This window comes from Vitis vinifera, chromosome 4, assembly GCF_030704535.1.
Source record: "Vitis vinifera cultivar Pinot Noir 40024 chromosome 4, ASM3070453v1".
In the NCBI taxonomy this organism is placed as follows: Eukaryota; Viridiplantae; Streptophyta; class Magnoliopsida; order Vitales; family Vitaceae; genus Vitis; species Vitis vinifera.
In genome coordinates this window covers 2821438-2834281 of record NC_081808.1, presented here as the reverse complement: position 1 = coordinate 2834281, position 12844 = coordinate 2821438, and the positions used below count along the sequence as shown (strand labels likewise).

At 37.9% G+C, this 12844-nt stretch overlaps 1 protein-coding gene across 1 annotated transcript; it reads left to right on the top strand.

The window, feature by feature from the left end:
• The first annotated feature begins 1267 nt into the window (after nt 1–1267).
• Nucleotides 1268–7868, top strand: LOC100262893 (uncharacterized). The gene is made up of 4 exons (XM_002283833.4): nt 1268–1551; nt 2150–2269; nt 2383–2453; nt 7441–7868. Exons 1-4 carry the CDS (start codon nt 1405–1407, stop codon nt 7685–7687), a joined length of 585 nt encoding a protein of 194 aa, XP_002283869.1. The 5' UTR covers nt 1268–1404; the 3' UTR covers nt 7688–7868.
• The last annotated feature ends 4976 nt before the right edge of the window (nt 7869–12844 follow it).

Below are 12844 nucleotides of genomic sequence, written 5' to 3'. Positions count from 1 at the left end.
TGGCAAAGCAATCATGACATTTCTGGTGCCAAGTGGCGGCTGTCACTTCAATTATGACATTTCTGGTGCCAGGTGGCGACTGTCACTTCAATTTATGACTTTAAATATCGGGGATGTGTCAGGCACTCTGATAAGATTTGAGAATATCTTGTCGAATGTATCTTGCATTAAAGATGAGTGACAGTTCAGGAGACTTAGTCGTCAGTATTATCGGAGTTTGCTTTTTGATTGTGGGCAGAAATGGATCTGGCGAATCGCGAGTGTCTGACAAGCCAAGTTGTCCGGGGAATCTGAATTGTCGGCTGCGGATGTTCTCCGGGTAAACGCTTTCAGAGTATCCGGACATGTTTGACCGGTGAAGTTGAATCGCTCTTCTCTCCCATCCGGCGTCAGGCGCCGGATGTGACATATCCGGAGAAGGTGGAACGTTCGTCGAACAGAATTCCGGATGTGAGATATCCGGAGAAGGTGGAACGTCGGCCGAACAGAATTCTTCTCCGGGTGGAATGAGCTATGCCGCGCATTGCAAGGGGGACCATCTGCGTGTGCAAGGGAGAGAGAGCCACGTGACATTTTTTAGGGAGGATCCCACAAGGCCTATCCAACGTCATGTTGTATATTCATTCTTTAATTTACTTAATTTTTTTCTTTTAAAATTTGGGTGCGAGGGTGCGATTGTAATATCTTAATAGTTTTTAGGGCTATTTGATGAATTCTTGAAGATAAAGGGCTATTTTACAAATAAGCTGTCGTTGTTTCAGTTTTCCATTTTTGGGAGATTCGGACGTAAAATCAGCCATTAAATTTCGTGAAATCCATCAAAGACAGTGCGTTGCCTTAGACACGTATTATTCGCACGTGCTTCCCATGAAAGTTAGTGTAATGATGTTCACCTACTCGTCTCCTCACGTTAATCTCTATGACCGTACTCTCCTAACCGTTCGATCAAAAACTTTCCTCGATTAGATCGAATGAATCCGGTGAAAAACCAATCACACACCTGTAAAAGAGAGAGATTACAATGATCCTCCCTTATTAGCATTTGCTCCACTATCACAACTTGACTATTTTGCCCAGCATCTACCAGCCCAAATAGGCTTTTAGACCAGTCCACATCAGAAAGGTAAGGAGAAAACAGTCTTTTTATGAAGGTCTGCTGCAAATTTTAACGACCTCTGGAGCAGTAAAAGAACTAACATTAACCAGTCAATCAATGTTTTTTTTTTTTTTTAAATTATAATATTCAAATATATTATTATTATTTGGCACACAGAGGAATTGTGGATTACAGGGAGCTGATGCATCTTCTTCATCTTCTTCTTCTTCTTCTTCAATGAGAGGCTTAGGTAAGCTAGAAGAAGAGGGGAGATTCATCATCAGCAGATCAATAGCAGAGCTCTGAAAATGTCTACAAAGGTGAAGCCCAATGCCCCTGAATCTTCTTCAAAGGGAAAGGCTGTTGTGTCTGTCACCAAGAAGAAGACTGAGGGCTCAACCAAACCTACTGTTGATTCAAAGCAAAAATCTGTATCAACTGTCACAAAATCTGAGGTACCCACCTGAAAATTTTGAGCTTTTTGTGATTCAGATTTGCTTTATGGGGGGTTTATGCTGGTCTGCTTTTCAGTTGGTTGTTTTGGTTTGCCGAGTTTATGAATTGCTTTGATTGTTTCAGGGATTTGTGTGTTTTGGGGGTGTGGGTTTGTGAATTGTTTTGCTTGTTTTAATGGATTGGGTGCTTTGGGATTATGAATTTCTGAATTGGGCATTTTAGGTTTCTTTTTCTGATCTGGGAATTTCTGGGTCTCTGAATTTGTCACAAAATATTTTAGTTTCTGAATTTCTTGTTTTCAGCTGAAATGGGTGATTTGGACATGTGAATTTTTGAATTCTCTGCTTATTTTCAATGCATTGGACAGTTTGGTTTTGAGTCCCTAAATTGTTTCCAATAGTTCAGTAATGAATTGGAGGATTTGGGTATATTATATTCTTAATTCCTTTGGATTATCTACATGGGTGATTTGAGGTACCATCTGTGTTTATTAAACCAGTTTCTTGATACCTGACAATGCTGTCTTTATCTCTTTTATTCAGTTTTCTTGATATAATTTTTGGTGTGATATGCTTCAATTGATATTTCTAAATGAAGGTAAAATCAAAATCTGCATCAAGTTCCTCAAAAACCACAACAAAGACCACAACAACTGTTAAAGTGAGAGAGAAGAAAGTGTACACTTTGCCTGGCCAGAAACATGATCCTCCTGAAGAGGTTCTGGACCCATCACATTTTTTCTGCTATGGCTCCTCTTTTAAATTGTGTATATGGTCATGAAACCCCATTCACTCATTCACTCTTCTTTGTTATCTGTTTCTTTTTGACAGAGGGAACCGCTGAGGATATTCTATGAATCATTATCAAAACAGATTCCATCAAGTGAAATGGCAGAATTTTGGTGAGTTTCATTGTTTGTTTGGATATTTTCTTAATTAATGCTGAGATTTACTGAAGTTAAAATTCAATGAATTTTCAACCTCCAAAGTTCTGAATCTTTGCTTTAGTTTATTTGCTTTGCTAAATTCTTAGATAGTAGGAAAGCAAGTAACTAAATTTCTTGCTTGCACCTATTGCAAGGTTATATATATGATGTTGTCACAGAAATCATGTGGGACATTTGATCATTATTGCTAATGAAGCTCTCAAAACTGAAAGAGGAAGTACTAGTTATCTTAGAAGGTGATTATTGGGTATTGGGTGAACTAATGTTGTTTAGGTCAGGCTTTGCCAGTGCCTGTGCACACCTAAGCTTATAGGTTAATATTTAAGGTTGGTTAATTGGTCAACTAGGCTATTTTCAGCAAGGTAACTGACATGCGGTTTCATAGGCTAGTGATGTTTTAGTTCCTTTCATCCATTTTGTTGTATTATTGGGTTGTTTGCATTTACATCTATTTCTTTGTGGATTTTGTTTGTGAGCTTCATAGTGTAGTTGGCCTCTATAATTTCATTTGTACTGATATCGTCCATGACTTTATTTTAAACTAGATATTTCTTTTCTTTCTCCTTGACTTTTCCCACCAAGACTATGAATTAGTATCAATAAAAAACCTTATAATTTACAATAAAGAAGGTATTATGTGCAATCTTAACGCTGTAATAGAATATGCAGAAAGTTTCTAGAATCATGCCTTCTATGCAAGTGTTGCATACCTCTAATCATCCAATAACTAATTCTTCTTTCTCTCCATTATTCTTTGGAGTTGCATCCCCTTGCCACAAAATGGAAGAATGGATTTTACCCTGATAATGTACTATATAGCTGCTGAATGAACTTTCTCCATAAGAGATTAGTCATGTTTTAATTTGAATGATGCACTGAGGGTGGGTCATGGGCACTTGCATAAGTGTTATCATGTTATCCAATTCTACCACTGTCGATAGTCAATGGTTCCTTGAATTTGAGAGCCAGAGCATAAGATTCTAATATGAGTTTCTAATTGTTGCCACTGGCTACCCAATTGGTATTTCAGCAGTTAGTTTATGATAAATGCGATTGTCTTCCATTATAAAACATTCTTCTCCACATAAAGATCACAAGTTAAACTCCACATGACACTTCAATATAATAGGAATTTTGCATCTGAAAAAGAGTTTCCCTGGAGATTTTCATTCACATTGATATCACATGAGGGTTTAAAAAAAAAATTAATTGGCTTCTAGTTTCTGCATCAAGCCCAAAAGGCCAAAACTGAACTGCCCTAGGGTGTTTTCTTACTTTTCAGAGTCAAGAACTAATCAATGTGTATATGAAAGAATAGACATTTGGTTGGTAGGGATTGGAAGCTCTGTGCCTACTGATTTTTTCTCATGTGCCTATTAGAATGAAGAGAAAATTCTGTAAGATGATAAGACGAGTCATCCTTTATGACATAGAATGCAGGTGCATGTGAGACAAAATTTGCTTGAGATAAGCCCACCAGAAATGAGAATGTTGATTCACAGGTGTTACAGAGAGTGCCAATTAGAAGCTAGATGATTGTTGGTTGAGATAGTTCAACTGTGCTTTGGATGTTATGGTTAAGGTGAAGTGAAAACAGGGAGGACGAGGAAGACCATCTTTTTTAAATTTTACTAAATACATGTTAAGCTGTGATTTAATGAAAATTGTGACCTTACATAGAGTACCAAGGTGAAATGAGTTCCATACAAACAACTGGATTAGGTTTGGTTCAGTGAGTTGTGTTCAACATTAGAGTTGGTTTATCTATCAACATAAAATCAGGCTCTCCTAAGTTTGGATCTAATTTTTCTATCTAGAATCCACCAATCTATGATAAAAACCTGACTTGACTCACCTTTATCAGGTTGGGTTGGTACATTGGTTTGCACACACCTTTTGCACCTTACTCAAATAGATACTTCAAACACAGAAAAATCCACCAAGAAAACCACTAGAAAAACATGTAATACAATAAGGGTGCCACTTTGTACAGAAAAAGAATAGGGAATACAATCTACTGTCAACAATCAAAGCAAGGTGAGCTAGCACATAATATCAGATAAAGAACGAAGGAAATATTGCCATGGAGCCATATCGATTTAAACTATAATATTTTTGCAGGGAGGATCCTCACATTCAGAACAACTAACAGTTTTTATAACCATCAGCAGTCAAAACTAGGAGGCTTTAGTTATTATGTATAGAATGAAAGAAGTATTTCAACAGGCCCATCTTAAATCAAGTCAATCTTTTAGTGGGGAAATTCAAATCAGTTACCCGTTGTTAGTAATCCCATCCAACATCAACTTTCTGATATCTCTAGTAGTTTCTTGGTGTACTTTGTTTTTTATTGAGGTTTCTGCAGAGGATGGTTAGTGATGTCTGCAACTTGTGGGCTTTCTGCTTTCCCACTCCTACAAGTGTTATAAAGGTTATCCAATTTTCTTACTTTAGTTCAAGATTCAGCCCTCGTCTCTTTAGTGGTAGTTTTCATTTTTTTTAGTTCTTTGTCTTGGATTTGAATTTCTGAGCCATGGGTAATGCATTCTTATAGAGCTGATTCCTTTACTGTAATTGTATTTTGACCTAGTTTACTGGTAGCTCTAAAAGGACATACCGTTAACTTGGGTTACTTCAGTTGCTTATGGTTTGCTAGTTTCTTGTGTTAATTTGCTTCCATTTGCTCAAATGGAATCAAATTAACTTCCATTTGTTTCTGTTTCCTGAACGCCAGGACAAATCCTGTTGAAAGTAGATAAATCATCTTGTTGATGATGACACAATCTACACCCATATTGTGGGTTATTTGCAACATTGCACATTGTTCATCAAGACAGCAACATGTGAGGGCCCAAATGAGTTATTTCTCCAAATTCCTGTCTTATCTTGGATGCTGGGAAATTGTGTATCATCAAGGCTACTGATCTGAAGTTTCCATCAGATATGGCTTTGCACTCTGACATGTTGCACTTTCTTGGCCTGGGATCAGGGCCCTGGGAACTTTGGTTGGGCTCTCCTCCTGTCAATGGCAGGTCAAAGTGACCTTACTGCTTGCTATATTGAATGACTTCGGAATGTTGGCTCTGTACTTAGTAGAGACCTTTTAGGACAGGTGCATCCTCTGATCCACTGGCCCACCTGAGAAGCGTACTTTGTTGTGTCTTTGATATTTATTGCTTGACATTCTTTTTCTAGTGTCTACTCGATCACTAGTTTTCCTGCTACTAGCCTTGTAGACTCCTGTCCTCATTGGCATTCAGTTGGTGGCTCCACATGCCTCTGTGTGGCTCTGAACTCAGTGACTCTCTACAGAAGCCTGACTTGTAGACCTGCAGATGCCAAACTTCCTTGTAAGGCCTCAAGTGACACCATTTGAAGGGCCCTCTTTCATTGGATTCTAAATTCTAGTCTGGCTGTCTTTGGGTATTGGTACCTTCCTCTTTCGCTATATAGTGCCTCCTACAACACTCTACACTCTTCCTTCTCAGGCTGCTCTACCCTCACTTTTGCCAAAGCACCCACATCTCATGACTGTTTATTTGTCTCCTCCATGCTTATTTCTCTTCATAATGGGAAGGTTGCAACCCATAAGTAGAAAAGAAAGAGTTTTTATTTTTATTATTATTATAAAATTTTAATTTGTGATGCAATTATCTTCAATAAACTAGGTTAATGATATAAGAAAATGGACAGCAACAAAATATATTTCTCGAATCCTAAGCAAATGTTTGTTTAACTGAATTTTCCTTTTCAAGAGTTTTGCCCTGACTTGTGATTGATGTAAGTTTTGTTCCCAGTCTTGGCGCTTATCTAGCTTTTGCCCTTCTATCTGATTCTAGGTTTTCCGGCATGAGTCTATACAGGGTTTCTTGCATTCCATCAATTGGTTTCACATTGTTTGTTTGACATGACCATACATATTTCCAGCAATTTTCTTGTCACTGTAGGGGTTTTTGTTATTTAATAGATACTCAAGATATAATGTTGCTTTTGTAATTTTTTTTTTTAAAAAAAAAAAAAATTGGAAACAAGAAATACATTCTTTGAACCAAGGAAAAAGATGTAGATACATAATCTATTGTGTCATAGGAGGTTCTAAGGTTTGTCCTGAATTTTCCTCCAAATATCTGATTTTGGACTTTGAATTGCCCTTGCATCTTCCTCCTCTCCTCAACTTGTCAATTCTTACAAACAGGCCTAAAAAAGTCTCCTGTTTTGACTTGAGCTTCCTTGATAGTAACATAAGCATACAAAAGGGGACCACTCAATCAACAAATAATTTGATCACTGGCCCAACTGCTCCCATGGCTTTCTTGGTCTGACTGACTCAACCATCTTGGTATTTCTCTTAGTAAATTGCTTATGTTTGGATGATTCATCCAATCTTCAAAGTTATGTTAGATCAGGAAATGACCAGCAGTGGCTTTTGAACTTTATACTTCTCCGACTAGGAGTGGATTCTCATTGTCATGAATGGCATCATCCCCTTGGTAAATGGAATGGGTGCAAAGTTCAGATGTCCATTGGTCCCAGAAATGTCTACTTCCAAAAGTCACGGCATATGTTTTATCATATTTTTAATTCTAAATCTACAAGGACAAGTACTAAAAACTGTAACGGAAAGAAGATAGGTTAGGCACCTGGTATATGCATATCCATGATGTTAGACCTTGTCTAGGCAAACCCAAGAGTAACACATTTTGATGATTATAGCTTGGAATGCCATATGATATGAAGAGTCTCTTGCTGAGTGTCCAAGTGTTATACATGGTTAGAACCCTGTTCATTTTATAAGTATTCTGGTAACATTGGCCAATGACTTCTAATCCTATGCCATAATCAAAATCCAACTATCCAAAGATCATGAAATTTTTTTTTGTAGATCGGGCAAACATTCAGTTTTTAATTCCACCGTGTTAAATATTAACATATCAATTTGCAGGATGATGGAGCATGGGTTGTTGTCCCCCGAGAAAGCCAAAAAGGCATATGAAAAGAAACAGAGGAGACAAAAGCAAATTCGAATGGGAACTCCTGTTAAATCTCCAAAACCGCCCAGTAGACCTGAGAGTTCACAAAGGCCACAGCAGACATCAAAGAATGGCGACATTAAAGCCAAGAAAAGAATCACAAATGACAGCGATGATGATGATGATTTCATTTTGAGTCCCAAGAAGAGGAAAGCCTAGGATGGAAAAATCCCCTCTTGCTGTTTGTAGCATTGTATTCCTAGAGGATCACTCGAGTTAGATTCCTTTGAATTTGACTGGGAAAGGCCAGTGTTCTGAAACAACCAAACAAATGATAGATAATGACATTCTTTATATTGTCTAATTTATGGAAACAATAAGCAGAGACAATTTCCGGCTTCTTCTTCTTTTTTTATTGCTTCACAACATGCCATTCTGACTTAACCTGATATTACATGTAACATCAACACATTGCTCAAGTTTTTTCAAACCTAAGCATAGAAATATTACCCTAACTAGCATTCAATACAGTGTCTTTTTAGCATGATTTACCGGTTGATTTGGCTCCTTCAGCTAGTTCCCTTAAACAAAATATGGGTTCTCTAATTTGTTCTTCAGCAGTGGGATTGATGAGACTGTGGTCTCAATCACCCGTCTAGGTAAACTTCACCTATAAATGGTCCAGTTCAGTCTTAATAATCGGTTCACTTTTTGACTGATGGTGACCAATTAAATGTGGAGGGTCCCCACTGTATGTGTGCCTGACATCTGGTTCATGGAAGGTCATCACATGCCTTTAATGGTGAAAGCCATGGATAGCAACTGCATTCAAAGATGGGAAGGTACTTGTAGTCCATCAAGGCACGGTGTTATGGAGCTTTGGTAGAAAAGCATGAGCTTTTCTGGCTGCTGCTGGCTCACATAGCAGAGCAGTGCTCATGATTCATATCAGAACTTCGAACAATCTGCATATTTTTTTAACCCTCATGAGCATGTAGGCCACATCCATTACATGTGAAATGTACAGAAGAAATAAATAGAAGATGATCAGAGGAATGCATTTGTACGAGATTAGGAATTATTAATTAGTCCATGCATGGGCACTGCATGTAGGTTCGTATGAGGCCGGTCCGCAACCCAATGCAGACCAGGCCAAACCAAAAAATGGCCACGACTGGCAGTTGGGAGCCTGAGGTCCTGTTTGGTGAAGAAATAAACAAAATTGGAAATTTGGACTATGTAAAGTTTTGCTAAGGTATTAATTCAGGAGAGTACTGTCATGTTTTTGGGTCAATATTAAATGTGTAGAGCACAGCTACTTAGATTTTCCTGTGAATCATAAATAGCCTACCATAAAGGCATCAACCATATATGAAATGGGGGGTGTCTCTAGGTTTGGAAAGGCCAGTATGCCTTCTGAACTGGGTTCTCAAACTTCCACTGATCCATAGATCAAGTGCAATCCATTTTACTCTCTATATTTTAACCCTAAAACAGCCCAACTAGAAGGTGTAATGCAGAAAGAACCCAAAAGCAGCCCAAAAAATCCTGCTGTTTGTTAAGACTGAAGAATTTATGATTTAGAGGGAACTGCACTATTGCTTTTGAATGGTGTTATATTTTCTGCATAAAAACTAAAATAAAAAATTAGGTTGGACTGACTCATTTAAACTTCAACACTCAACCAGCTTAGTAATTGGGCATGTGGGATTGTGGGTACCTAAAATTTAGACAAGAAATTTACAGCCACACAAAAATATTTTGTTTGGTCATGTTTCATGGAGACAAATCATTAATTAGATGGCCACCCAAAAACACAGTAATTACTTTATTTAATTCCCCTAGGACCCCTACCCCATTCCGCAAGATAATAGTGAAAGTATGAACTAGAAAGACCTAGCTCTTTCCCTCAAGAAGAAAAAAAATAGGAAAGAAAAAGGTACCCTTGTCCTATATTTGGAAAACTCAGCATGGCAAGATCTTGAGTAGGGGTTTGGCAAGTTTTGTGATAGTCTCTGGCTGTTCAGTCTTCCCTCATTGTCTGATCATCGTCTCCTGGGGTTTTCCCAATATGGGGTTTTTCAAGAAGTCGTTAGGGTTAAACAGTAGATGTACTATTAATCTCATAAAAACCAAGGAATATGTATGGTACCAAATACCAATGCAGGGTCAAGGATTCAAGGCAAAGGTTTTTGTACTGCATTCCTTGTGTCATTGAAAATCCTAAAGGACCCCCACTGAATTTAAGGCCCCGCCTTCATTTATAGGGCCAGTCTTTCATGGTCCTAGTTCAAGTAGTGGTGTAGTGGCGTAGTGCCATAGCCGATTCCCTTATTTGACTATTTCCCAATTTCAAATTTTCATTTCCTTTGGTTTGGTAACCGTAAACTTCAGGCATATATACTTTTGTCGTTTGAAATTAAGTACCATGGAATACAACGGTGTCGTTTTACTCATAAGGTTACCATCAAAGAGTGTACTGTACTCATTCATTTGTTGACTGTTGAAAAAAATCCTAGAAGAACCCCACTGAATTTAAGGCCCTTCATTTAAAGGACCCTCACTGAATGGTCCTAATTCAAGCCCTAATTTGACTACCCTAGTCTAGTTTCCCCACAGAATCACCCTTGTTCACAATTTTTACCAATCCTGAGGCATGAATTTAAAACGGTGTCGTCTCATCCAGAAGGTAACATGTAATTAGAGATAAATGGAGGCTTTATCCCACCAATTTGATTGATTGAAACATGTACAAGTTAGGTGCCTTATTATTTCTATTAAGGACATTTCAATGCACCTAACCACCGGACCTTTGGCCTAGGGTTGCCATGTCCTTGGCCCCTGGATGGATCCTTTAGGTCAAATCCTCCATTCTAGCCATGCATCACAAATTTTCTCTTATTGTAGTGGCTCACATTTGCTTCTATAATACCCCACAAAAATTTCATCCATTGTTTATTGTGAAGAGATCATAACCATGTTCACAATCTAGTCATATACGATCGATACGTGATACACGTATCGGGTATGTTTGGAATACTAGAATATGAAATAAGAACGAGAAATATAAATTCATTTCATCTCTCGTTTATTAATGTTTTTGAAGTATTTATCACAAGTAAGTTTACAAAATTTCACTTTAGTCGGGATTTTAATCGTGACACTTATTTGATGAATGAATGCATTGAATCAATTAAAAGGAGGGGCGGGGGGAAGGAAATTGTATGGTTGAGAAAAGCCTTTACCAACCCCGTTGCAACTAGGGTTTAAGAGCTGTGCTGGTAGCAAACATGCTGGTACAAACATAGCCCTCAAACCAGAAATTTGATTCATTTGTACTTGGACAACATATAAAATATCTAAACCTTTCATTTCTTAGTCGATCTATAGTTTTCAAAATCTTTAACTTTGGAGCTGTCCATGTACATATGATTTCTTCATCTTTTCAATTCCTTTATATGATAGCCATGAATGTGATATCTTCCTTCTTGATTATTACATTTTCTGAGATTGATTTTACATGATCATTTTCATTAGTAACGTAGGCAATGAACACAGTACCTTAGGTGTGAGCCATGACACTGATATATACTTTCTGGACATATCTCAGATTCCAAAAATACGAACTCTAATTTCACCTGTAAGGATGGTAGGGTTAATCTTTGGCTCACTCACAATTAGATATGTTCCATGTGCTGAGCCATTCCGGTCGCATACTCATACCTATGATCCAAATTTGTGGTCACGAATTCAAGTTTCGGAGCGGGGTCATATCACCGGTACCTGGAGATCTATAGATTCTAACCATTAGTCCAAAATTTTGTTCGCATCAAACAGCTCAATTCCGGAGGTACAATTCAACTTCTTCTGGGCCACAGCATATATCATATCTGCCAAGAAAAAATAACTCATTCATTTTATGGAGATTGATCCATTGAATAAGATTATTCTCCATTCATTTCTCGTCTCAACCCACTTAAAGATACGAGAATGGAGACACGAGACACCATAGTCGGATAACAAGGATAAATTCTCTTTTGGATTCGTTTGCGGTCATAATTTTCTTCACGTACACTACTTTATGCTGATTTGATTTATATAGATCCGTAGGGATACGGATTTTAGAAGCCTGTAGGGGAAGGGTCCCTTGATTTGGTTCGGAAGGGTCTTGCATGTTTAGCATGTGGGGTAATTTCATTTAATGAGGGCTAGACCAGTTTAGAAGTTTGGCCAGGCCACGTTCTGTAGAGGACTCTGAGCATGGTCTGAACCACATGGACTAGGGTCAGGACCCAACCACCATGTGACCAACGTTTTGGTATGTGGAGATTGGAGATTGATCAAGCCAAACTTGCATCACCCCTGTGAAGATGGGAGCACAAACTGATCATCAATTCATTTCTTGAAAGGAGTTCATAGTTGGTTTCACTGTCCTTCTCCTCTTTGTATGAGAATATGAGCAGCTACTTGGGCTCCAATTCAGCGGATCCCGTTGGGAGGTCATACATTTGCTACTCACCGTCTTCCTTAACTTTTTACCCAATACATTTCAAAGGTTCCATTTTCAAAAGTTTAGTACATTACTTTACGTGATCATTTGTAATTTCTCATTTTCTTCTCAGGATAAAAGTAGATGTACTTTTAGATATTTGTATAAGTTACTTTCATGCTGCAAGTCTGTCTCTTTAATAATTTTTTTTTCCTTCAAAATGACGGGTTTGTCACCACTCCTCATGCAATTATTTCTTATTCCTTTTACAAATTAATATAATTGGCCCTACTTAGTATAATATTAAAAATTTTGGATTAAAAAAAAACCCCATAAAAATTAATTAATAAAATTTTTTGTTTTCAGTGCAAAATCTCCTGCTCATACGTGTGAGACAAAAGCATCATGAGAAAAAATATTTGTAGGAGTTGTATTTTCTTGGAAAATCTGGGAAAATCGGACCCACGGATGAAATCTCTGGAGTCGTTCTCTAGCATCAAGTTGGGACCAAATCAATATAGGCCTCAAGTATTGAAACATGGACAACGGCACATTTCAAGCCCTTGGTTCAGTGCCCAAACCTCCCGGCCCCCTTTTTATATATGTAGTACGTGGATTTGACGACCCATTGATTTGGACCGTGGTGGTGATGGTGGCACAATGTAAACCCTAGCTTGTTACCTCTTGCATGCCACAAACATTATAATAATATAACCAATAAACAATATCAGAAAGCATAGCCTAGATTTTTTGGTATGTATAAAATATGATGGAGATAAGGGAGAAATGAACAGTGAAGGAAAGGTGAAAACATGGAAAAGATGAAAGTGGAAGAGGTATTTTGCGTGGTAATGTAGAGGGCAGAGAGACCCATTGTACTCTGGGTC

Excerpts from the sequence above, each read along its gene's own strand:
- LOC100262893 (XM_002283833.4), top strand. The coding sequence starts at position 1,405 with ATGTCTACAAAGGTGAAGCCCAATGCCCCTGAATCTTCTTCAAAGGGA. Across the intron at positions 2,270-2,382 it reads AACATGATCCTCCTGAAGAG|AGGGAACCGCTGAGGATATT; the intron begins GTTCTGGACCCA and ends TCTTTTTGACAG. Across the intron at positions 2,454-7,440 it reads AGTGAAATGGCAGAATTTTG|GATGATGGAGCATGGGTTGT; the intron begins GTGAGTTTCATT and ends ATCAATTTGCAG.